Genomic DNA, 24,985 nt, shown 5'->3' on the forward strand with positions numbered 1-24,985 from the left:
AGTGGGTGTTGACATTGCTAGGTACCTGGTGCAAAACTACGGTCTTCATCTGTCCAAAATACCAGTTCTTATGGAAAATGTGGTTAGATTACCTCCACATTGAGAGCCCAGTTGAAATCTGTTGAAAGAGTTTTGTATGTCATATTGAGATCAACTGCCTTGCTATTACACCAATCATGGCATACAAGGCAGCATTATTACGACCCTTGCCTTATTGTTTGGAATTGATTATAATATAGAAATTGTTAATTCTGTTCTCCAGTCTTTTGCACTGCAAAGGTCTGTATTTTCAAGGCTTCCCATTACCTGGTCTCTGAATAAGAATCTTAGACTCCCGTCATCCCCTCAGCTCAGTGGGTCCAATAAACTACAACTCATATACTCCAAAAGGCAGTCTTCTTGACTGCTTTGGCATCTAGTTGTTATTTATTGTTATCTCCTGGCCTATCATTCCTGGTTAATAATGAGGACCTTTTTAAAGGAAAAACCCCCTTTTCTAGTAAAGGAACTCAGTATTTCACATAAAATATTATGTCCAGTTCAAACAATGAAGGTTTACCTAGATGTCACTGCAAACATCCCAGATGGTGCTAATTTTCCGTATTCTAATACAGTACAAACAAACCACTCTCTGCATGAGCTGAGAATTTTTTTATTTTCCCTCATTAAAATGACATCCAAAAAGTGAGTACATCATTAACTTTCTTCAGAAAAGTTTCTTTCAAAGAAGTCTCTGAGTGGACGGGTTGGTTACTAGAGGCAGTATTCCTGAACTGGTGAAGGCACAGTAATCCTGTAACCAGACCCAATATAATAAAGTAAGTCACTATAGAACCCCAAAGGATGATACATTTATAGGTTCTTGTGTTTCCTGTTCTTTATTGCCAAACCCTAAAAGGTATCTAGAATGAAGAAAACAGTTGATAACCTGTAACTTTACCTTGAATAAAAAATTCCTGAAAACTATTGCCATGAGAGTGGTGGTCATGCTGAGATATTGCAGAGGAAGGAACACTAATCCCACAGCCAGATCCAACAAAATTAGTTAAGTCACCTTGAAACCACAGAGAATAATACATATATCAGTTCGTGTGTTGTTTCCTGTTCTTTATTGCCAAACCCTAATTTGTATCCAGTATAAAGAAAATGGTTAATAACCTGTGACTATACTTCGGACCAAAAATATATCTAGGTAGTTGGGATTTATTTATTAGGAGTTAAACCATTTCGTCACCTGTCAGCTTCTTTCGTAAGCGCCTTTGAGGACAAACAGTGGGAATGCTATCAAACAACAGGTTATGACGTAGGAAAAACCTATTTTTGGTAGCCGCTGTGAGTCCTCAAACCCACCCACTTTCCCAGAAGGAAAGGCATGAGACTGGGGGTGAACGTTTATTTTAATATTTATTTGTCACATTCGTGCGAGTGGGTTGCAGAGAAAGCCAAGGCAGTTGCTGTCCTGGCTCATTTATATTTTGTCACTGTGCCAACAGCACTATTCTGGCCAAGACCAACTATAAGAGAATGCTTTGTAATTGGTTGGTCTGTCTTATGGAGCCCTGGATGAACCATGAGTGTGTAACTTTTAGGACTCACAGCGGCTACCAAAAATAGGTTTTTCTTACATCAAAAATTTTTTACTGCATGTTCCACTTTTCTGTAGTTATTTGTTAGGCCTTTAGTATTTTCATTCTTTTTATTAGATGTTTTTTCCTTTCAATTTTTTACTAGGCATTCATAATAATCCAGGTTACTTTTTCAACTTTTATGCAACTTTGACACCAGAATATGGAAGTAAAATAATGACATAGATCTGCTAAAATGTGGTTTTAGAGACTTTAGATTCATTTTATAATGAACAACTCAGGAAATGTACTAGAGCTTTTAAGTTGTCTCCAAGCAAATCTGCAATGAATGAAGTTGGTGAACCACCTGTCCATACCCTATGGTTTGATAATTATTTTGAGTACAGAAAATATAAGTAACTCTTCTACTAGAAATTTGTTTGATCTAAGTGATGTTTTTATCCACATTCACTCACCACTGTTACCCCTTAGATCCAGTCAACTTACTAGTGTTGAATTTTTCCTGATAGCGTGCATTTTTTATTGGTCCTGGGGCTGCTATTTGGCCAGCTTGAGTTTACATGTTCATTTATGTTGCACACCACCATTTGAATAAGGAAATACTTTGACCCACTATTTAGCATTCTTTAAAGTGAAAAACTTTCAAAGAGATATTTATTTGCTTACTGTAATCTTTTATTCTTATAAAACTGATATCATCCATATTTGAAATTTAGAGATGGCATCTATGAAATCCTTTGGGACGCCATACATTGTTATCATCAGGTTTGCTATATTATCAGTATGTTAGCTTCTTTTATATGTATATATAATATTCATATTTTAATACACCATCTACTGCATCCTTAGAGCTAATGTCAATGGTATTGAGGACATTCTTTGCTTCTTTTTTTTTACAGTCATGGTTTTATGACAGGATTTTTATTAAATTTCTCCAATAACAACCAGTTTGGCAGACTTTGGTAATTCCAAGAACATGCTCCTTTGAACTGGTGCAAACCAGCTGAATCTCACTGCTGCTTCAGTCTAATTGTCACCATCCCCCAATAATAGAATGTCCTGGCCTTTGGATGAGACATAAAATTTGAACATGTTCCCATCATTACAGAAAATTATAAGTAACATTGAATTATACATATGCAGTTAGGAGGCCCATACATTGGTTGCAGTACCTCCAAATAGGAATATGCACTCTCATTTCTTAATTTTACCTTTTTCTCAGATGGCCTGCTTATCATCAGTATTATTAAAGATAATAAACTCTCACAGATGTTTGTAATTTTCAACACTTCTGGAAAAGTAAATTATGGTATCAGTCTTGAAATGTGCTGAATCTCTGGTCATGTAGGCATGATATAATGCTGGAAATTTGTCCCTAAGAAGCGGCTAGGTGCAGTTGTGTATTTAGTTCAGTCTTGAAAAACCTTGTAAATAATCGTTATCACTTGTTTATTATAGTAAGTGCATAGCAGGCTTCATAGTGATGGAGCTGATACTATAACAACAAATGAGAGTACATGTAACCCACTGTTGGATTCTGACTGTCATTAGTAAAAGATAGGGATGGGCAGGGTCCATTCAGTGAGTAGAAGTCATATCCTGTCTGAGAGTTAGGCACCCCTGTGGGCCAGTCCCCATGCATGGAGAATTGATTATTGTATTTACTAAAAAATATTTTATGTGAATGCCTTGATTCCAATAACAAATCTTAGACACAAATTCCTCATTTCAGCATTCCCAGTTTACCTAGTCATTAAGTATTTAGAAAAGTATTCTATAAATAAATTATACAGTACTGATAAATTCTATGATTTCTTACAGTATTCCACAGATAAAGATGGTTCGGTGAAGGGTGTAGTTGTTACAAGGTCTGCTATGTTGGCACATTGTCGCACATTGACTTCAGCATGCAACTATACTGAAGGAGAAGTAGCTGTCTGTGTTCTTGACTTTAAAAGAGAAGTGAGTGTTCATAGTTTCACAGTTTTACATAATAATAAATGAAATGTTTACAGCCAGTGGAGTGTTCCTAGCATTGTATAGTTTGTGAATATATAGTATAATTTCTTGTATAATTCTTTTTAGGTGGGGTTATGGCACTCCATGCTGTGCTCAGTGTTCAATGGTATGCATGTGATCTTCATTCCCTACTCTGTAATGAAGGTTAATCCAGCATCTTGGATGCAGATGATTACAAGGTTTAAAGGTATGTACATTTATATTTTCACCTTATGATTTCTGTATAATTAACATGTATCATAAAGTAGAATGCAACTGCAGTTAGTCATAGGGATACATTTAAGTTTTGTTTCATGAAGACCAGCCATCTGAATAAAAATTGTAAATCCAGCAGTATTTAACATAGAAATATATATAGGATTAGGTACCAAGTAAGCTTACCACTCAGCTGGCTGTTAATGATTTTTCTTACTCTTGGTACAGTTGGGTCTCTCAAGTTTTCACTTTATATATAATTAATATAAATGAATACCCTTCAAATAGAATTCATGACACTGTGCATATATAATAAAGGAATTAAGAATTAGGCCATTCATCATCATTTCTTTGTTTGCACTTCACTAAGTTGACATTTTCTCAGCTCTCACTACATCGCGTATTAAATACACTCACTTCAGGCATCACAATCTTTCATCTTCTGCTCATTTGAAGAATTGTAAAGAATAAGGTAGAATAAATTCTCTGCAACTTCAGCATTCTTAGGAATAGCTTCAGGAATTGCAACAAATCTAAAGAGATCTGTGTAGTCAATTAACACTGAAGGAAGTAATGTGTAAGTGAAGTGGAGCATACGGACAAAACTTTTCTGCTCACCACCTTCCCACTATACTATCTAGGTGAGCTGTATGAGACCATTAAGCCTGTTAGGCATATTTTAAAACAATTAGACAATCATGGATCATTATAGCTGACCTTGGATAGTGAAAATAAATTAAATCAAATAGCCGTATAGAGCAAAATTTTGTTTGTTGGGAAAAATTGTATATTATGTGGTTGTACAATAAAGATTTATTTTATAGAATTTTTTCATTGATTTATCTTCTTGGGAATCTTGACTTATTTAAGAAAGTAATGTTTCTTTTTCTTTTATTTACCCATCCATTTTTGTATTCATGGCTATTATCTTTCAACCGTGGTAATTTCTTCTTCCCTTCTCTGAATTTATCAAGGCTTTATATCTTCCTTGTTTTATTTTATTTTTAATATCTACCCATCTTGGAGAATTTAGATATAAATGACAGTTTTGATATGGAAAATTATTTTTTAAAGTTCACTGAGTAGAAAATCATCCAAAACCTAGATTGTAGGAAAGTTTTGAAGTCAATAGTAGGGATAGGGACTTTTATATTGTTGCCTTTCTATATTATTTAACCTTTGAATTTGCTGTTAGAATGTTTCTCTTACAAGCCCAAAGGCTGAAGTATAATTGGGACTAGACCATGGAATCTTAGAGTCAGTGATTGCTGTGAGCAAAGAAATTTTGAACCCATAGTAATTCTTTGAATATGTACCATGGCAGTGTATTTAACAGTAAAAGGAATTTTCTTGAAAATTTTATAGAAACTTAGGAAAGGGGTAAGTTTCATGTTAGCCATAAGCTACCAACTATTCAAGAAATTCATTGTGAATGGAAGGTAAATGAAGCAGAATGGGAGAAGTTTAGTGAATGTGCTTAAAAAAGAGAGCTTAGACTCTTTTTAGCTCATATTTAGGAGCATGTAAATTTACAGAAACCACTCTAAATTGGCAGATGCCTCCATTCTGAAAACAAAAAGTGTGCCCTCTAGACAAGCAGTCCCATAGTGGAACAAAAGCAGTAGCAGTATGAGAAAAATTATAAGTAAATGTTTAGGATTATATATATATTTATTATATGTCCTAAGCATTTACATATAATTTTTCTCATAATGCCACTGCTTTTGTTCCACTACGGAACTGCTTGTCTAGAGGGCGTGCACACGCACACATACACATATAAAGTGGTTCTGCACAAGCACCATGAATCCTCAGGTCAGTGATTGACACTGTGAGCAAAGAAATTTTGAACCCATATTAAATCCTTAAATATGTACAGTCGGCCACAGGAATAAGTATACACATTTCAGCCACACGGGCTGGTTGTGATCTGGTAACACTGGAACTGTGCATCCAGGCATGCGATGAAATTGGCACCTCTACACCTCTTCCCCAAATTTTTTCCTCTATCCTTCACTCCCACCCTTTTCAAGCACATAATTTATATAACTTCTGCTCCCTCTCTCTAATTTCTCCTTTAAGGAAAATAATATAACTGAGTCTATTCTGTAGGTTTATTTTCTCATCATGGAGCGCAGAAAACCCGTCTGTTCAACTTTTTGTCGTAATAATATTATTACCTGCTGTTACTGACAGAAGAATTAACTCGGTTTTTCGTGGAGCTCTTGTAATAATGGGATTTAGCTATCTACCAATAAAAGCCTTATCTATCAAATAACAGGATACCTACTACTCTTTAATTTTAATTGTAATATCAACAACCGCATTCCAAATTCTTATTATTACAAAGACAACTAGCATCAGATGATGTAGGACCTTCGTAACTCAAATTAAGCATGAAGAAATAAAGAAGACACAGTTAAAGAGAAAGACCTCCATAGGCCTAGAAGACACTGAAGGAGGAGGAAGAAAGAGACAGTTATAAAGAGAGGACAACAGCAAGAAGGAGGCAGACGGAAAGGAGACACAGTGTAATAGAGCTGATAGAGTGTGGTTGGTGTTAGAAGGGGCGCCATTACCCTCTTAAGTATAATGGGGAGCAAAGGTCTTGACTTAGTAAATGTCATGCGGTTTATTATGGCAGTCGATTCTTCCTTATGGTTGAACGTTTGTTTGGTCACAACCGACAATCACTGGATCTAATTCTCGTATTTTTGTGCATGATTTGAACTGCTCGGCATACGTTTACATTTATCTATCGATGTCAAGCATGTGCAGCTTTTTGTTTGTTTGTTTGTGTTCGTTCTGCAGGAATTTCCATGTTAAGAATGTAACAAGTAATAATGAGATTATATATATATATATATATATATATATATAAATATATATATATATATATATATATATATATATATATATATATATATATATATATATATATATATATATATATATATATATATATATATATATATATATATATATATATATATATATATATATATATATATATATATATATATATATATATATATATATATATATATATATATATATATATATATATATATATATATATATATATATATATATATATATATATATATATATATATATATATATATATATATATATATATATATATATATATATTTGTATATATATATTATATGTATATATTATATATATCATTTGACGTATACAAACCTGATATTAGTAACATTTTTAACGTATACATAATTAAGGGACAAATATTACAGTACCCTATTATTAAGGATACACAATAGATTGAAAAATAACCATTTATTATTAAATATGTTATATAATAAGACATGACCAAAAACAAACTATTACTTAGTCTCAATGAAAGCAGATTACCCTTCAACCAACAACATTATCTTGGTTTTATTAAGATTTTCTCAACAAATTCATCCGCTACTAAAAAGTTTCTCCTTCTATTAGAGTATCAGTATTTAGTCCATCCACCATCGTTGGCGATGACATCTTGTAGTCTACTGGGGACCCAGAGGCTACATGATTGTAGACGATCGTTGATTTCTTCTGAATATCTCCCATTCGGACATGGTGTGCTGGAGGAGCTGCCTTGATGATCGCTCTTGGCCTGGGATCCAAGAGTTGTGATGGTCCCCAGCAATTTTCAAGGGATTCATATCACACCCTTACTTGGCCATTCCTGCAGGTCAATGTCTGTTGCTCTCAAACCATCGCCTAACTATCTTGGCTGTGTGAATGGGACAGTTATCCATATATAGTATATATTAATAATTTTTTACAAGAGGCGTCAAATTGTGAAGGGTGAGCTGGACATAACCCTTTAATTTAAGGTTCTGCCTGTTTTTCCCTGTTTAGATTTCTCCTTTCTCCTGGTTTGAAAAGCTGAGAGATATTCCACCTCTTCCCCTCTCAAAGAGCTCGAAGCCATAAGCCCATGGAGTTGAAGTCTATCGTGGGAGAGGAAGAAGGTGGAATTTCTTAGCTTTTCAAACCAGAGAAGAAGAGATCTGAACTGGGAGACAGAACCTTACGTTAAAGATTATGTCCACTCACCCTTCTGACAAATGACACCTCATATGATGCTTGCATATCATATCATATATATATATATATGTGATATATATATATATATATATATATATATATATATATATATATATATATATATATATATATATATATATATATATAAATTTCTGACTCACGTCGGGGATCAACCCAGGTCTCTCAGGTGGAAAGCAAGGGGCGTTATCCACTGGGCCACACAAGTCTAAAAGAAGTTGAACCTGAGAGCAACTGCACCAAGGAATTACCTGGGCAAGCTAACTGCTTGCATACCCAGTTTTCCCCAACTTCCCGACTCAGCAATGACCCAATAGACAACATTTCATTGAATTATCCCTTCTGAGTTAGCTTGCCCAGGTAATTCCTTGGGTGCAGTTGCTCTCAGGTTCCAACTTCTTTTAGACTTGTGTGGCCCAGTGGATAACGCCCTTGCTTTCCACCTGAGAGACCTGGGTTCGATCCCGACGTGAGTCAGAAATTTATTTCTGTTCCACACGTGATTGTGTGTTGATGATTTCTATCTTATTCACTCAGAAGGGATAATTCGAATGAAATGTTGTCTATTGGGTCAATGCTGAGTCGGGAAGTTGGGGAAACTTCGGCTGGTATGCAAGCAGTTAGCTTGCCCAGGTAATTCCTTGAGTGCAGTTGCTCTCAGGTTCCAACTTCTTTTTAGACTTGTGTGGCCCAGTGGATAACGCCCTTTGCTTTCCACCTGAGAGACCTGGGTTCGATCCCGACGTGAGTCAGAAATTTATTTCTGTTCCACACGTGATTGTGTTTGATGATTTCTATATATATATATATATATATATATATATATATATATATATATATATATATATATATATATCTCCAGGAAGCATAGGGAAAGGCGTCGTACTCAGGTACATTTATTTTGCCTTAGCGTTTTCACGATTCATAATCGCATCCTCAGGCTATAAATAAAGATACAAAGCGAACTTAAAACCAAGCACTGCATAATCCATTAAAATTACATAATATTTAATCAAATTTAATGAACATCAGCATGTAAAGCTTGAAAATAATTTATGAACAACTTAAAACAGAAATTATACTAAACATTAAAAATATGTACAAAATATCTATAAGATTCTAAAAACAGTAAAAAATATTTAAAACATTTAAAACACTAAAATTTTAAGGCTATTCTGTACCTTATCCTCATAAAAGGACGGGCAGTGACTGAAATAGTTTCAGTAAAAACAAACAACGCACCTTAGGCAATAAACAACTGTACAGAGGAGGATTGCATATTTAAAAAGCGGAACTATCTTTTTATCATAATGGACTCCAAGATTGTTAGGTGTTTCATTGTACTTGACCTATAATTGCAAAGTCCTTATCTTCAATGTATGCTTTGCATGACCTAGAAATGGTTCTAATATTTGACTGTTGGGTTGATAATCTACTGCCACGTTCTAAAACTTACGCCCCTGTGGGGAATCTATTCTCACCTTGAGTAGCCTCTTCGTACAACCCACATAAGTCCCGTGTGATCACATCTCGGGCACGTATATTATAAATAACATTAGATTTTAGAAGAGGACTAGTGCGGTCTTTCATTCTGAACAGGGGATCCGATCGTTAATGGATTTTTTGGAACTATTTTAAGGTTTAGGGCCGGGAATTCTTTTTGAATTATCGTCAGGAACTTTTTCCTGAAAAGGTCATCATGTAAAAAAGGGAAGGTGGCAAACATTTTCAATTTGGTGCTGTCGAAACTGATGGTACCTCCATGAACCTAGCATTTAGCATTTTCCTTAGCATTTTAAACAATAGTTTGTCTGGAAAGCAGTTATTTTTAGATACTGGGAAAGAAAGTTAATTTCCTCATTAAAGTAAACCAATTAGAGGTATGGGAGAAGGCCCTGTGGAGGAGAGTTGAGATAGTGTTGAGTTTAAAACTATAAAAACAAGAACTATAAAAATTGATACTAACAGTAAAAGTCTTTTTCTAAAAACCCCAGTGTAGAAGCCTTGTTCATTCCTGGACACTAAAAACATCTAGAAAGGAAGCTTGTTATTTTTTCTTCTTCATCAAAGTATAAATCTGATATTAGGGTGTAAGTATTGACAAATTCTGAGAAGTGTTCTGCATTAAACTTGTTTGAATAAGGCGAAAGTGTCATCTACATATCTCACGATAAAACTGTGGCAAACTAAGCGGGCAGTCATCAAAAATAGGCTCCTCAGTGAGCACATGAAAATATTAGCAAGTGTCGGGCCTAGTGGGGATCCCATTTGCCACCTTCCACTTGTCTGTACAAAAAACCATTAAAAATGAAAGTCATGTCCTGCGGCTAATTCTAAAAACTGTTTAAATAACTCAAGACTAAAATTATGAAAAGTAGAGTCCGGCTCTATAAAATAATTTATTTAAAATAATTTCTATTGTCTCCCCACAGACATTAGTAAAAAAGTGACCTAATCCAGACTGACCATAAATAATTCTGAATCTTGTATGATAATATCCTCCTTGAATTTATGAGGTTTCTTAAAGAAAAATCGTTTTTAGTGAGAGGCTCAATAGACAAACCAAAAATTTGGCTAACTTATAACTGGGGGTGTTCACTGAGGAAAGAATGGGCCTTAATGGAACATTTTCTTTGTGTATTTTGGGCAGACCATATAAAAACCCAAAACCCCGTGAAATTTAGTTCCTGATATATTATCATCAATTATCTTTTTTTTCTTTTAACATCCTCAAAAACCTTACAATTTTGTCCTCTGGTTTAATGATATTGTACAAGTCTGGAATACCTATTTTCTCAAATTTCGTAAGATCGTTTAAAGATAATATCCATCTTATCAATATAAGTATCCTTATCTAAAATTGCAACCCTTACCTTTGTCTGGTTTTGTAATAATAATCACTGTCATCATTAGCCAAGTTTTTAAAATGTCAAAGTCATATTTGTTGAAGAATGAGAGTCCATCTAGTTTTTTAACTTATGATAGGTGCAATGAGCAAGAGATGATAACTGCGAAGATTGCCCAAATTAGCATTTTAAAGAAAATTTCCATTAAGGCCCATTCTTTCCTGTTTTAGTCTATAGTTAGGTAAACAAAATTTGGTGGAAAGTGTGGAACTCTTCTCTCTTTGAAAACGATTTTTCTCGAAAAGTTAAAACCTACTCATATTTTCATGTGCTCATTATCATACAAGCAGGATTTATTGATGATTCACTTTTACTAGGTTTTGTGGGGCCTACATAGTTTTATCGTGATATAGAGCCGACACTTCGACAATCTTAATTTTACTATCCAAGTTAAAAAACAAGTTTTAGAATTAATGATATGAACATTTTCTCAGAGTTTGTCAGTGCCCTGGGACCCTAATATCAGATCCCACTATTGATGAAGAAGACACTTGCTAATATTCATGTTTCTAGATGTTTTTGTGTCCAGGAATTTTAAGGATATGTAGATGACATCAAGCTTTATTAGAAAAAGACTTTTTATGCAGGTTTATCAGAATTTTTGAAGTTCTTTGTTTTTATAATTTTAAACTTGATCAATACTATCTCAAGCTTCCTTTCAGGGTTTTCACCCAGGAATGAACAAGGCTTCTAATTGGGTTTTTTAATGAGGAAATTACTGGGTTAGGTATCCTTTATAGTTCTTGTAAAAATAACTGCTTCAAACTGTGACAATCTCATTGTTTAAAATCCACAGGGCCTTCTAGATGCTAGGTTCTAATTGGTTTACATTTTAATGAGGAAGCACCAAAACTAAAAATGTTTTTTCCTTTTATCTAAAATAACCTTTTCAGACAAACTATTGTTTAAAATGCTAGAAAATAAATTCTAGGTTAATGGAGGTAAAATCAGTTTTTAAAATCCACAAAATTGGAAAATGTTTGCCAGGTTTACATGATGACCTTTTCAGGAAAGATGATAATTCAAAAAGACTGCCCTAAACCTAAAAATAGTTCCTCTAAAATTAACGCATTATTTAGAATGAAAGACATACGCAGTCCGAGATGTAAAATCTAATGTTATTTATAATATGTGCTCAGATGTGATCACGGGACTTATGGGCTGAAGAGGCTGCTCAAAGTGAGAATAGATTCTCCAGGCGTAAGTTTTAGAACGGGCAGTAGATTATCAAATCCCGAACAGTCAAAAATTAGAACCATTCTAGTCAGTAAACATATAATAAAGATAGACTTTACAATTATAGGTCAAGTAACAGAAAACGACCTTAACAATCTTGGAGTCCATTATGATAAAGATAGTTCCGTCTTTTAAATATGCAATCCTTCCTTGTTCAGTTGCTTATTGCCTAAGGTGCTAAGGTTTGTTTTACGAAACTATTTGGTCACTGCCCGCCTTTGCGAGATATAGTACAGAATAGCTCAAAATTTTTAGTGTTTTAAAATAATTTTAAATATTTTTACTGTTAATCTTATATTTTTGTACATATTTTTAATGTTTAGTATAATTTCTGTTTTTAAGTTGTTCATAAGTATTTTCAGCTTTCTACATGCTGATGTTCATTAAATTTGATTAAATATTGCGTAATTTTAATGGATTATGCAGTGCTTGTTTTAAGTTCGTTTGTATCTTTATTTATAGCCTTGAGGATGCGATTATGAAATAGAAACGTTGGCAAAATAAATGTACCTGAGTAAACGACGCCTGGCAGACTATGCTTCCTGAAACATACCTTGAGCTGCAGCTCCGTCTTCTAAGGATATATATATATATATATATATATTTATATATATATATATATATATTATATATATATATATATAACAGCATTACCATTGCCTACTAAATTAATACCAGATGAATGATAGACATTTTGTAGTTACGACACTCAGTGCAGTGGTTTGCTATGAAGTCATAAAGGAAACAAAGCCGTGGTAGTTTCTTAAAACAAGGAAAAATCACCCTTGAAGTTTGAGGCTAGAAGATGGTGAATACTTCAAGAACCAACAACCATACAACTACTTAGTTCTCCACAGAGCTCAAATGTTGCTTGTTTCTGTTCTGAATCGCAAAGGACTCATATATTTTTACATTTTGTAAAAAGTACTGTATAAATAGAACAAGTTAATAATACAAGTTAATGAAACCAGCACTACAGCAGAGTTTTCCCTATTACTGCAATTTTGAGATGAAACTCTACATACTTGCATGAACAGAATGCGCTCTGGGTAGGGAAATGCCATGGCTTTCGGGCCGTTGGGACCATCACTTCTTCAGTATTTCAAAGGTATTGGTGGCGTTGAATCTTCCTGTATTTCTGCCAGTTCACCGAGGGTGTATAAGTTAACCCATCCCCAGGCGTTACAGGTAACGTGGCCACTTCTGGCTTGTTCGTGAGATGTGCTCACTGGGTATCTTGTATTATTGCGTCAACAGTGCAACTGTCCCGTGCGAGAGTCGGCGCAAATGTTTTCTCATCTGAAAAACGACTCTTGCCCAGAAACCTAAGTCTTCGTTGACATACTGCCGTGGGCAAAATGAGGCGGTATATCCGATGTCTCTCCTCTAATTTCTCTTTTGGCAGGAACTGTGGTGCACTCCAGCACTGTGGAGACAGCGCCGTACCGTTCACTGGAAACTTGCAGTTCAAGATTGTCTCATTATGTCGCATGTATTTGTGAGGGATTTGCCGTTATTTTCAGAATTCTCCTGTCATCTTGGAGTAGTTTTCTTGGACCCCAGGTCTTGGCCTGTCGCTAAGATCACCTTCCTCTTCCCATCTTCTGCACCCTTATATCACGGTTTTCTTGTTAATCCAGTTTCTCGAGCTATATCAGACACAGAAGAGTCCAGTCTCATTCAATAATTCTCCTCTTAGTGCGATTTTCTCTTGAGCAGGTTCCATTTCAGACGAGGTGTTTTTCTTCCGTGAGTTAGTTTCTTTATGGTCCTTGGTTGGGATGGTAACTAAACATTCGACTTTGTTAGAACTTAGAGGATTGAAGCATTTAATTGGTATTGGGCGAGATCATGAAGTGTTGGAGGGCAGGAAGAGAGAATATTAGCCCTCGCTTGGCAGGTCCTATGTTATATGGTAACACGGATACAGAATATTCATGGTTTCCAGAAGCCTAAAAGCCCTTCACGGTAACTCTACAATATCTTTACACAACGTAAACAACACATATTGTCCCAAGGTTGCTGTCAGCTCACTTTGTTAAATAAGCGTCTTTTATTGGTAGATAGCTAAATCTCATGATTACAAGAGCCATAAAACCGAAAGTTAATTCTTCTGCCGGTAACAGCAAGTAATAATATTATTACGACAAAAGTTGAACAGAGCGGGTTTTCGCCTCCATGATAGAAGAAAATAAACCTGCAGAATAGGTTCAGAGTTATTATTATTTTTTCCTTAAAGCAGAAATCAGAGAGGAGGGCAGAAGTTATAAGCAAACGTGTGCTTGAAAGGGTGGGAGTGAAGGATGGAGAGAAAAATGTCGAATGGGAGATATTCAGGAAAAATCAACACATCGTCTGCAATCATGTAGCCTCCGTCCCAGTAGACTACAAGATGTCATCGCCAATGCGATGGTGGATGGACTAAATACTGATACTCTAATAGAAGGGAGGAAACTTTTTTGCAGCGGATGAATTTGTTGAGAAAATCTTAATAAAACCAAGATAATGTTGTTGGTTGAAGGGTAATCTGCTTTCATTGAGACTAAGTAATAGTTTGTTTTTGGTCATGTCTTATTATATAACATATTTAATAATAAATGGTTATTTTTCAATCTATTGTGTATCCTTAATAATAGGGTACTGTAATATTTGTCCATAATTATGTATACATTAAAAATGTTACTAATATCAGGTTTGTATACGTCAAATGATATATATAATATATATATAATATATATATATATATATATAATATATATATATATATATATATATATATATATATATATATATATATATATATATATATATATATATGTATATATGTATGTATATATATGTATATATATATATATATATATATATATATATATATATATATATATATATATATATATATATATATATATATATATATATATATATATATATATATATATATATATATATATATATATATATATATATATATATATATATATATATATATATATATATATACTATATATATATATATATATATATATATATATATATATTATGTATATTTATATATTTATATATATATATATATATATATGAGATATAATCTCATTATTACTTGTTACATTCTTAACATGAAATTCACCTGCAGAACGAACACAAACAAACAAACAAAAAAGCTGCACATGCTTGACATCGATAGATAAATGTAAACGTATGCCGAGCAGTTCAAATCATGCACAAAAATACGAGAATTAGATCCAGTGATTGTCGGTTGTGACCAAACAAACGTTCAACCATAAGGAAGAATCGACTGCCATAATAACCCGTCTGACATTTGCTAAGTCAAGACCTTTGCTCCCATTATACTTAAGAGGGTAATGGCGCCCCTTCTAACACCAGCCCCACACTATCAGCTCTATTACACTGTGTCTCCTTTCCGTCTGCCTCCTTCTTGCTGTTGTCCTCTCTCTTATAACTGTCTCTTTCTTCCTCCTCCTTCAGTGTCTTCTAGGCCTATGAGGTCTTTCTCTCTTTAACTGTGTCTTCTTTATTTTTCTTCATGCTTAATTTGAGTTACGTAAGGTCCTACACAATCTGATGCTAGTTGTCTTTGTAATAATAAGAATTTGGAATGCAGTTGTTGATATTACAATTAAAATTAAAGAGTAGTAGGTATCCTGTTATTTGATAGATAAGGCTTTTATTGGTAGATAGCTAAATCCCATTATTACAAGAGAGCTCCACGAAAAAACCGAGTTAATTCTTCTGTCAGTAACAGCAGGTAATAATATTATTCTGACAAAGTTGAACAGGCAGGTTTTTCGCCTCCATGATGAGAAAATAAACCTACAGAATAGACTCAGTTATATTATTTTCCTTAAAGGAGAAATTAGAGAGGCAGCAAGTTATATAAACGTGTGCTTGAAAGGGTGGGAGTGAAGGATAGAGGAAAAATTTGGGGAAGAGGTGTAGAGGTTGCGAATTTCATCGTGCGTCTGGATGCACAGTTCCAGTGTTACCAGATCACAACCAGCCCGTGTGGCTGAAATGTGTATACTTATTCCTGTGGCCGATTGTACCATGGTAGTGTGTTTGGCAATAAGAGGGATTTTGTTCAAAATTTTTAAAAAATTTAAAATAGGGGTAAGTTTCATGCAAACCCATCTGTTGTATTAGCCAGCAGAAAGACTTTTTTTTTTTTTTTTCAAGAAAGGTCAAGGAAATGTGAAGATCAGGTTTACAAATGCACTGTATGGACTATAATCAGTGATGAATAACAATTCCTACAGTGGATGTAAGCAGGAACTACTTTGGTCTCATACAACAAATTTAGACTCAGCAGATATGAGAGGCATGCCATGAAATATATTAATACTTTGCAGTTGGAAACATAGTTTCCCACTGCACTGATAACGTAGAAAATTAAACACAAAGAATAAAATCATAGTAATCGTGTGTTAGACATTACCTTTCCAGTGATTATTTTGTCTTTGCTTCATGCAGATATCTAATCATGAAGGTTTTATATATTACCTACGTAGTAAGATACAAGCTTCAGTGTTGTAAAACATACTTGTTATGCATTGATCATTGTACATATTTAGACTGACCATAATGTTTCATTGGCTTTTGTTGTGTGGGTTCAAGTATACATACCCTATTACTGTACTTTATATTTAATTATATTCATATAAATTAATAGCATTGTTAATATATAGAGAGAGACTGTAGGCTAACAGATGTTTAGTGTGGCACAGTTGCAAATTCAAGTAGCCCAGTGTGTTTTGTGCAGTGCAAGGATAATATACCACTTAGGCCTAAGATTACAGTATCAGGTATGAATGTTAACACACACATGACAAGAGATGGTAGGTTTAACTTATATTAGTCACTGCATTAGGCAAAGGCCATTACTTTAATTCAGAACAATGCTTGAAGGACCGTCCCTCTAAAGTGTAAAATGCAGATTTAATATCTATTCTTCTAATAAATATTTGAGTACTAGCAGGTAAGAAGCATGAAAATAATCTCTATACTGGGGAAGGATTATAAAGATCAAGAAAATTAAGGTTATTTTTCATGTTTGCAGAATATTTCTCCAAAATTGGAGTGCATCTTACTTACCAGTAAGTTTCATTATTGTTATAACACTGTAATTTTCTTCTTGCAGCAAGTATAGCTATAGTTAAATCTCGAGATCTTCACTGGGGATTGTTAGCAACCAAAGATCATAAAGATGTTAGTCTACAATCTCTTCGCCTGTTGTTGGTAGCTGATGGAGCTAATCCATGGTCTCTTTCATCATGTGATCAATTCCTTGCTGTGTTTCAAAGTAAAGGGCTGCGACCTGATGCTATTTGCCCTTGTGCATCATCTCCTGAGGCACTTACTGTCTCTGTACGTAGGTAAGTAACGAATCTTGACAGTTTCAACCTGAGGTTATTACAATAAGGATTATTTCCAAGTAGTTTGTATTTCTAGTTGGTACCTTTGCCTTATGAAATTAGTTGAATTTAAATGCTCTCAAGGCCTAGTTTTGTAGCTTTTATAAATAAGAAAGTTTTCATGTTTAATGAACATGCTGATGCACTCTGGCTGGAGATCCTCCTCGAACTTCCGTGGTTCTTTTCTTTTCACCAGCATGTATATATTTTCTTTCTTAATTTTTTTAGTACTGTATTGCCATAAGTTTGCTATGTTTTCATCACGTTGAATATCTCCGAGTAGCAAACTTCATTGTATGCCTCTCATGGGCAAGAATAATCTTGATGGGTTCCCAAATTTCATAATCAGTCAGTCAATCCATGGGCAAGAAGTAAGAAATGAGTATAGTAGGCAATATTAAAAGGGTTTTGGGAGTGTTCTTTGAGCCCCAGCCGCAATTTATTGTACCCTTCATCAGTTTCCCTTGTACTCTCACTCCCCGCTGTCCTGTTTCTTCAAATTCTTGGTTTCTTCCTCAGGAAGATGGATTATTCATTTGTAAGTGGATTAAATACGGATATGTTGAGGTGACAAATAAGACTAGAAGGAGAGTGAACTTGGATGCATTAATAATAAAACTTTAACATAAATACATGTCAAAAGATACTATTTTAATTTTGATACATTAGGGCTAGCATTTCCCCAGCTGGTATTTCACAATTACTGTACGTAGATTTGCTTGTTTGCATGGAAGGCAAAAAATTTGTCAGTATTTTATTAGCAAATTACTTCATAATGGATTTCTAGATTGGTTGCTAAAGAAATTAGGAAATAAGTTTGAATATAAAAATTGTATTTTCTGTCAGAGTAACTGCTAGAGAACTGAAGCTTTTATTAGATTTTAAGAAGTTCTCCTGGTACTACTAGTCCTATAGTTTAGTTATAAGTTGTGATGTATAGTTTTATATGGTTATTTATAAGGTTGCTTTTGCAGTCTTGCTCTCAACTGTAATTTACTTTGAAGGGTATAGTTTTTACCTGGATGTTGGAATGTAGTTCAGTGGTTGAGTCTAATCAATTTCTGTTTTAATATTGTAATAGACTCAAGTTTTATATGTTTTATTCCTTATATTTTATATTTTAGTTTTATTTGAATATTTATATTTTTACATACATTGTTTAATAATCATTGGTGCATTTACTTAAAAGTTTGTGGAATTTTGGTTATATGGAACAGACTAACTAGTTTCAGCTTACCTCATGTCACTTATGTGATCCTTTCTTGTAATAAAATTAGATTGTGTGATGGGTACAAAGTGAATTTTATACAATAACATGCACTTCTTATGATAATGTAGTCCATCATTAATCTTGCTTTTACATTAATGTCATTCTCTTTTTTTTTTTTTTTTTTTTTTTTTTTTAGCAATATACTTGTAAAAAGCTGACAAGATTTGATGATTGAATATGGCAGGAAAGGTTGAGCTCTCATAAAGACCTATAAAGTCAATGTAATTGATTTGGAGTATTTCTTGTATTTTTTTTTTTCTTGATGCTGGTACTTTTGGCATACTTGTCTAAAGATTCTCATTTACCTACATTCTGGATGCTTAATCTGCAGAATAGCTGTGATAGTGACATATGTACATTTCAGACCTGGTCATGGTGGAGCCAATGCTGTTGGGCGAGGAGTATTGAGCATGCAGGGACTTAGCTTTGGTGTAGTGCGTGTCGACCAAGAAAACTCCCTCACATCTCTAACACTTCAAGATTGCGGACAAGTGTTACCTGGAGGTAAATGGCCTTTATGTCTAAATGGAATGTTTACATCTTGCCCTTTTTTTTCACATTAATGGGAAAGTTAAATTTGGGGCTATTGATAAAAAGTAAACTTTATTAATTAGACTTTACAATCTCTCTTTCAGCAATGATTGTTGTCATAAAGTTAGAGGGGCTGCCATTTTTATGCCGCACAGATGAAGTTGGGGAAATCTGTGTGGCAGGAGGAGCTGTTGGAGATCAGTATTGGGGTCTCCAAGGTATGACAAATAATACCTTCAAGGTGCAACCCCTAATGCTTGACAGTACACCAATGAATGGCACTTCTACCTATGTTCGCACAGGCCTTCTAGGTTTCTTAGGACCTGTAAGTATTTGTGCTCTGGTATATAGATATTGTCTGAAACTATTGATCACTTAATATGTTATGATTGACAACCACCAGAAATATATGTGAAAAATTTTGTAAATGTGGTATGAAGGCTAATACTTAAATAAAAATAAATTTTGGATGGACGTGTCCAAGAGAAATTTTACAAGGGCATTATAATGTAGGGCATTATAATGTAATGTATAAATTAAAGCAAACATTTTCTGTATGCACCTCCAAGATTAGATACATTTCAACTTTTGACGAGTCATCAGAAACATAACTTTATCAGTAAGGGCTTTTTTCTGAATCATCGTATAGCTTTACACTGTTAAGCACCGATGTTACTTTTATTTTTAGATTTGATATACTGTACTGTTTAGTATTGTGCATTAAATCTTAATTGAGTTATTTTTATTAAGTAGTTTAACCAGACCACTAAAATCTAAGTGTAATGTTAGATGAATCACTAGTGAGGAAAGAGCAAGCTAAATTGGAAGGATAGCAGTTTGTTAAAAGTACCAGTGAGTAATATGTACCCAATTTCTAAAATTTGTTAGATCCCTGTTAATTGGCTTTTTAGGAGGGTTTCAGTTCTCTGATGAAAAACTTTTGAGTAGTGTTTTATAAAGATGTCAGATGACAACAAAACTATGAAATTAAACTAAAAAGGCCAAACTATAAAATTTGTAGGCCTAAATGTTAATACACCTAAACAGGAAAGCTCATTTAGCATATATAAAAGTTAAATGCAAAGATACTGTAGTTCTTATCAGGAAACTATCTTTTTCAACTTGGGTTGGTAATAAGTCAAAGTTTTTGTTGCTATGAAAAGCTACGTCATTTTCAGTTGTAGACTCTGAAAATCAGTTATATGAATCAGCATTTGACTGGACATTTAAAAACCTGTATAGTGTATTATTAATAAAAGACAGAGTATGCACTGGTGGTTTTGAATCATGTGCAAGTAAATCACAAATTGAAAGAAGTGAGCCCAGACTGCCCTAAGTGCAATGGAAATAGAAGCGATTGTCTCGCAATAAAAGTTTATTTAATAAACAAAGAGACATCTTTATAAGTAACACCCTCCATCTTTTCTAGTTAGAGCAATAAGTAATGCCTGAACTTGTAGTCCTCTGAATTATTTACATAATGGTTAATGCATATACGGTACTTGAACATTATGAACAATACCATGTAATCCATCAGTCAGGGATTATCTAATGTTTCTAAAACCCATTGTGTTTAAGAAATGGCATACATAGGGAATAAGGAACTGGATAATAAGTAAGAAAAGATCAAGCCAGAAAGATTGTCACATTGAAGCAAATTTATTCTGTCACATTTGTGTACCTCATGGATACATAATGATTAGTCCTCTTGAATCAATTTCTGTATAGGGAAGAATGAAGGTTTACTTATTTTATGTGAACTTCATACTTCCACCAACAATAGATATCAAGATTTGGAAACAAATTGTGAGGAAATTTTGTTATAAGCTTCTTCACTTTTTAAGTCATCTAATTATCAAATTTGTAAAGATTGCAATTTAATAATTAATGTTGAAAACTAGTTTTTATTTTTATAGATAAACCCTTTGGACTAGCAATATGAGAGTCAAGTGTTTGGATTCATTGTTCTGATTAAACTGCCTTACAGCAACAGTATCATAATCATCATCATCATCTTAACTGTACTGCTAAAGTTGTACCTTATGCTTATTTCTATGCTTCTTTGTACAGTAATACTCTTGATCTGCAGTATGAATAATTTTCTCCAAATCCTATAAGTTGTTTGAGAAATATTACTATCACTTACATTCCATTGCTGAATTAAAGTATTGCTAAAGTACAACTGGTGGTGAGATATTGAAATGGTTGTGCAGTAGCTATAAGAACTTACTTAAGAATGGTTAGAATATATGATTTATGCAGGTATAGTCACCTATTGTCTCTTACTGCATATTTGTATTTTGTCAATAAATATTATAATTACTATTCTGCATCCTTGAGGGTGAATTATTATTTTTATTTGAGTATATTTTATGCACTGGGAATTTCAAAATACAGTAAGTTGTGATGAACTGTGCTATTGTAATTTTGAAGGAACCTATTCCTTTCATCACCGTTAACATGTTCTAGTTATTTAGTTTTATGGTCTTGGGAAATACTAGATTTATAATTCTAAAAGACTTTTCTTGTCTGCAGGGTGGACTTGTGTTTGTTTGTGGATCCCGAGATGGCTTGATGACTGTGACAGGTCGTAAGCACAACACTGATGACATAATTGCTACTGTATTAGCTGTAGAACCCATGAAGTTCATTTACAGAGGTCGCATTGCAGTATTTTCCCACAAAGTTCTAAGAGATGAAAGGATATGTGTCATTGCGGAACAGAGACCTGACTGTTCAGAAGAGGAGGTATGTTGAGAAGTTACAATACCAAGTTACCTTCAGTTTAGCATCAAAATTAATAATTGGTAAATATTATTAAGTGCTTTGACACTGAGTAAATTTATTATGACAAGTCATTAATTTTATTTATTTTCCCAGAGTTTTCAATGGATGTCACGAGTACTGCAGGCAGTTGATAGCATCCATCAAGTGGGAATATATTGCTTGGCATTAGTACCACCAAATCACCTTCCCAAAACACCTTTGGGTGGTATTCACTTGTCAGAGACCCGCAAAAAGTTCTTGGAAGGGTCTTTGCATCCGGCGAATGTGCTGATGTGCCCACATACCTGCGTCACCAACCTACCCAAACCACGGGAGGTTCATCACGGTAATTGTAATGATACCTCCATTTTTTTTTGGGTGTTGTCTCTTCTACCTTTTTTTAGATCAGATTTTTGTAGACTGTGGCTATGTAAATGTATGTATCTCTTCTGTATATACAGCATATACTCTAGTAGGTTGCAGGCAGCAGTTACCCCTGGAATACTACATGTCAGAATAGGGAGAGAGAGTATGGAAAGATCTTGATTCCTCATCTCTCCCAGTACTTCGGCAGCAGGGTGTGTTACTGCCTCATTTAACATAAGGCTATCCAGAGGCCTTTCCACAGCCCTTCTACTACAAGCATGTGACACACATCCTATCTACAATGGCAGTGTTGGTTGGCATGCACATTGCCTCATTTATTTCTTAGCATTACATTCAGTGGTTGAGAAACAGTATGCATAGACTTCATATCCGAAAGAAAATGAACTGTTATTAGTAAAGGTCAAAAAGCCCTTATGAAAGTGATTTTAAAAAATCTCATAGGTGAATGTGTGGAAAAAAATGTCAATTAAAAGTTCAATTGGTGTTGTTTTGAGAGGTATTAGATATGCAATAAAAAAAGTTTAAAATTGACATAATCTATTTTAAGAGTTAAGGTAAAATGCTGCACAAGGAAAAAGGAAAATGTGCCATTAAATATTTTTGTTACTTTTGATACGTTTCACATAAGTGAGTGCAGAACTTTTTTTTGTAAATGACAGTGACGTGTGTATTTGACTGATATTTCCTTCTGATGATTTTGAAAGTCTGTTACACTATACACATTCACAGTACATTTCTAAGGTGTCATTTTATCCATTACAGTACTTCATTTCTTTTCAAATGTTTATATTCATCAGAAACACAAGAATACATCTAATATATGCACACATGTCTATTGTTATACTGTATTAAATTAGGAATATTTATTACATAAGGAAATTACAGGGTTTGTCCTCACAATGAACAGAAACAATTTAAAGACCACCATAAATTGTGGCATACAACTTATATAAGCCTGAAAAAATCCTAACAATTAAATGCCAGCTTAGATGGCAGAGTTAAATAGAAACCTTAACATGCACAGTCAACCCCTGGTATTCGCAGGGGATGCGTTATCACAACCCCCCGTGAATAGCTAAAATCCGCGAATTCTTGACACCCTTCTAAAAATGCTTATAACTGCCTATTTTGATAGTTAAGACACCAAAAAATCCCTCTAAAAATGCTACCTGAATACTTTAATAGTTTTATAACAAAAAGTGCATTTAGTCAAGAAAATTATATGAAAATACAGTAATTAGTGAATATTTCTCTATGAAAAATACTGCAGATAGGTGAATGTTCCACAAATAATGTGTATATATGTTCCGCATAAAAATCCGTGAGTAGGTAAAGCCGTGAATCCGGAACTGCGAATAGGCAGGGGTCCACTGTAGTAGTAATTGTTGTACACCACATACCTGAACCTCAGCAATTTGCTACAAATATTTCCAATCAACTTGTGTTGAGGGTGCTTATTTAATGCATTTAACACATGGATCAATGCAAAGTAAATCTTCAGTGTACACTGTATTATCATAAGTGCAGCACACTGTTTCCAAGAGTTTATAAATCACATGTAAACAACTAAACACCAGTAGAGTAGAGTTGAGTTGAACTTGGGATAATACTGTAGTGTACACAATGGCACCTATGTAGCCCTTCTTTACAAATACTGCACAGTATTTCTGTGTAATCCTGTAATTTCATGATTGCACAATAGTTTATGAATTTACATGGTTGCAGAACAAGCTGTCATAAAGTCTTATGTTTAATGAACCCATAGTTATTCAGTTGGTGGTTGCCACTGGCTGTTTGTGTAAATGACTTTAGACTGTGCTTCTGCTATATATTATGGGTGGTTTACTACAAAATGTTAACTGTTTTGTTGTACATTGAAGTATGTTACGTAGTGTTTTGCCATAGGTTAAGTGGCTTAGTCCATGGCTAGGGTGGGTCCTAGTGTATTATCAGGGATTGACTTGTTTGGCTGGTATGGGCCTAACCCTGAGTGTTCAGCTAAAAATGTTAGGATTTACGTAATGCCAGGTTGGATCTAATGCCACAGTTTAGGGTAGTGACTCAGATGCATGTTGACAATACCAGGCTTAACATAAAGGGATAACGTGGGAAATGTTTTTGTGTTGCTGGTTCTTTGGAGTTGGGTTATTTGAAGTGTTATCAGATAGAGAATAATTTTTTCTTTCTTCTTTGAAGGTTTTATGATTAGTTTACGGGATAGGAAAAATTTCTAGCTTAGACTATTCCTTATCATATATTTCAAACAATAAGGTTTTCCTTCTCGTTTTCCTTTTCCGAGTTTTTTGCTACTTTCACTCATATTTTCCTTGCCTTAGACATTATGGGAGCAAAATCTAATTGCACTTCAGGCTCATGCTGATTCAAAACAAAATTCGTTTTTTTTCAGTCATGTGTACTTAATTAGCTAATTACAGATAGCACTTGCATTCTGTGCACACCTAACTTCTGCAGTCTTTCTACAGTCTTTTCTCACTGTACAAACCAACTCATTCACATTGTAAATGGCTGCAGTTTTAACAAAAAATGTCAGGTTTTTTGTTAGGTTTCAGAAATTAGGTTTGG

At 34.1% G+C, this 24,985-nt stretch overlaps 1 protein-coding gene across 4 annotated transcripts in view; it reads left to right on the plus strand.

Annotated features, from left to right (window-relative positions):
* The window catches only part of DIP2 (disco-interacting protein 2), a 61,723-nt gene that overhangs the window by 10,544 nt on the left and 26,194 nt on the right, over window positions 1–24,985 (plus strand). For 2 of the 4 annotated variants that reach the window (XM_067096038.1, XM_067096036.1), the window contains 7 exons: window positions 3,408–3,548; window positions 3,672–3,792; window positions 17,175–17,409; window positions 19,083–19,222; window positions 19,354–19,574; window positions 21,785–21,997; window positions 22,130–22,361. In XM_067096038.1, coding sequence (XP_066952139.1) covers window positions 3,408–3,548; window positions 3,672–3,792; window positions 17,175–17,409; window positions 19,083–19,222; window positions 19,354–19,574; window positions 21,785–21,997; window positions 22,130–22,361 — 1,303 coding nt within the window. Of the gene's footprint in view, window positions 1–3,407; window positions 3,549–3,671; window positions 3,793–17,174; window positions 17,410–19,082; window positions 19,223–19,353; window positions 19,575–21,784; window positions 21,998–22,129; window positions 22,368–24,985 lie in introns of all 4 variants that reach the window. The other 2 variants (XM_067096035.1, XM_067096037.1) reach the window with 1 other exon arrangement.

Source organism: Macrobrachium rosenbergii, chromosome 52 (assembly GCF_040412425.1).
Source record: "Macrobrachium rosenbergii isolate ZJJX-2024 chromosome 52, ASM4041242v1, whole genome shotgun sequence".
Taxonomy (NCBI): domain Eukaryota; kingdom Metazoa; phylum Arthropoda; class Malacostraca; order Decapoda; family Palaemonidae; genus Macrobrachium; species Macrobrachium rosenbergii.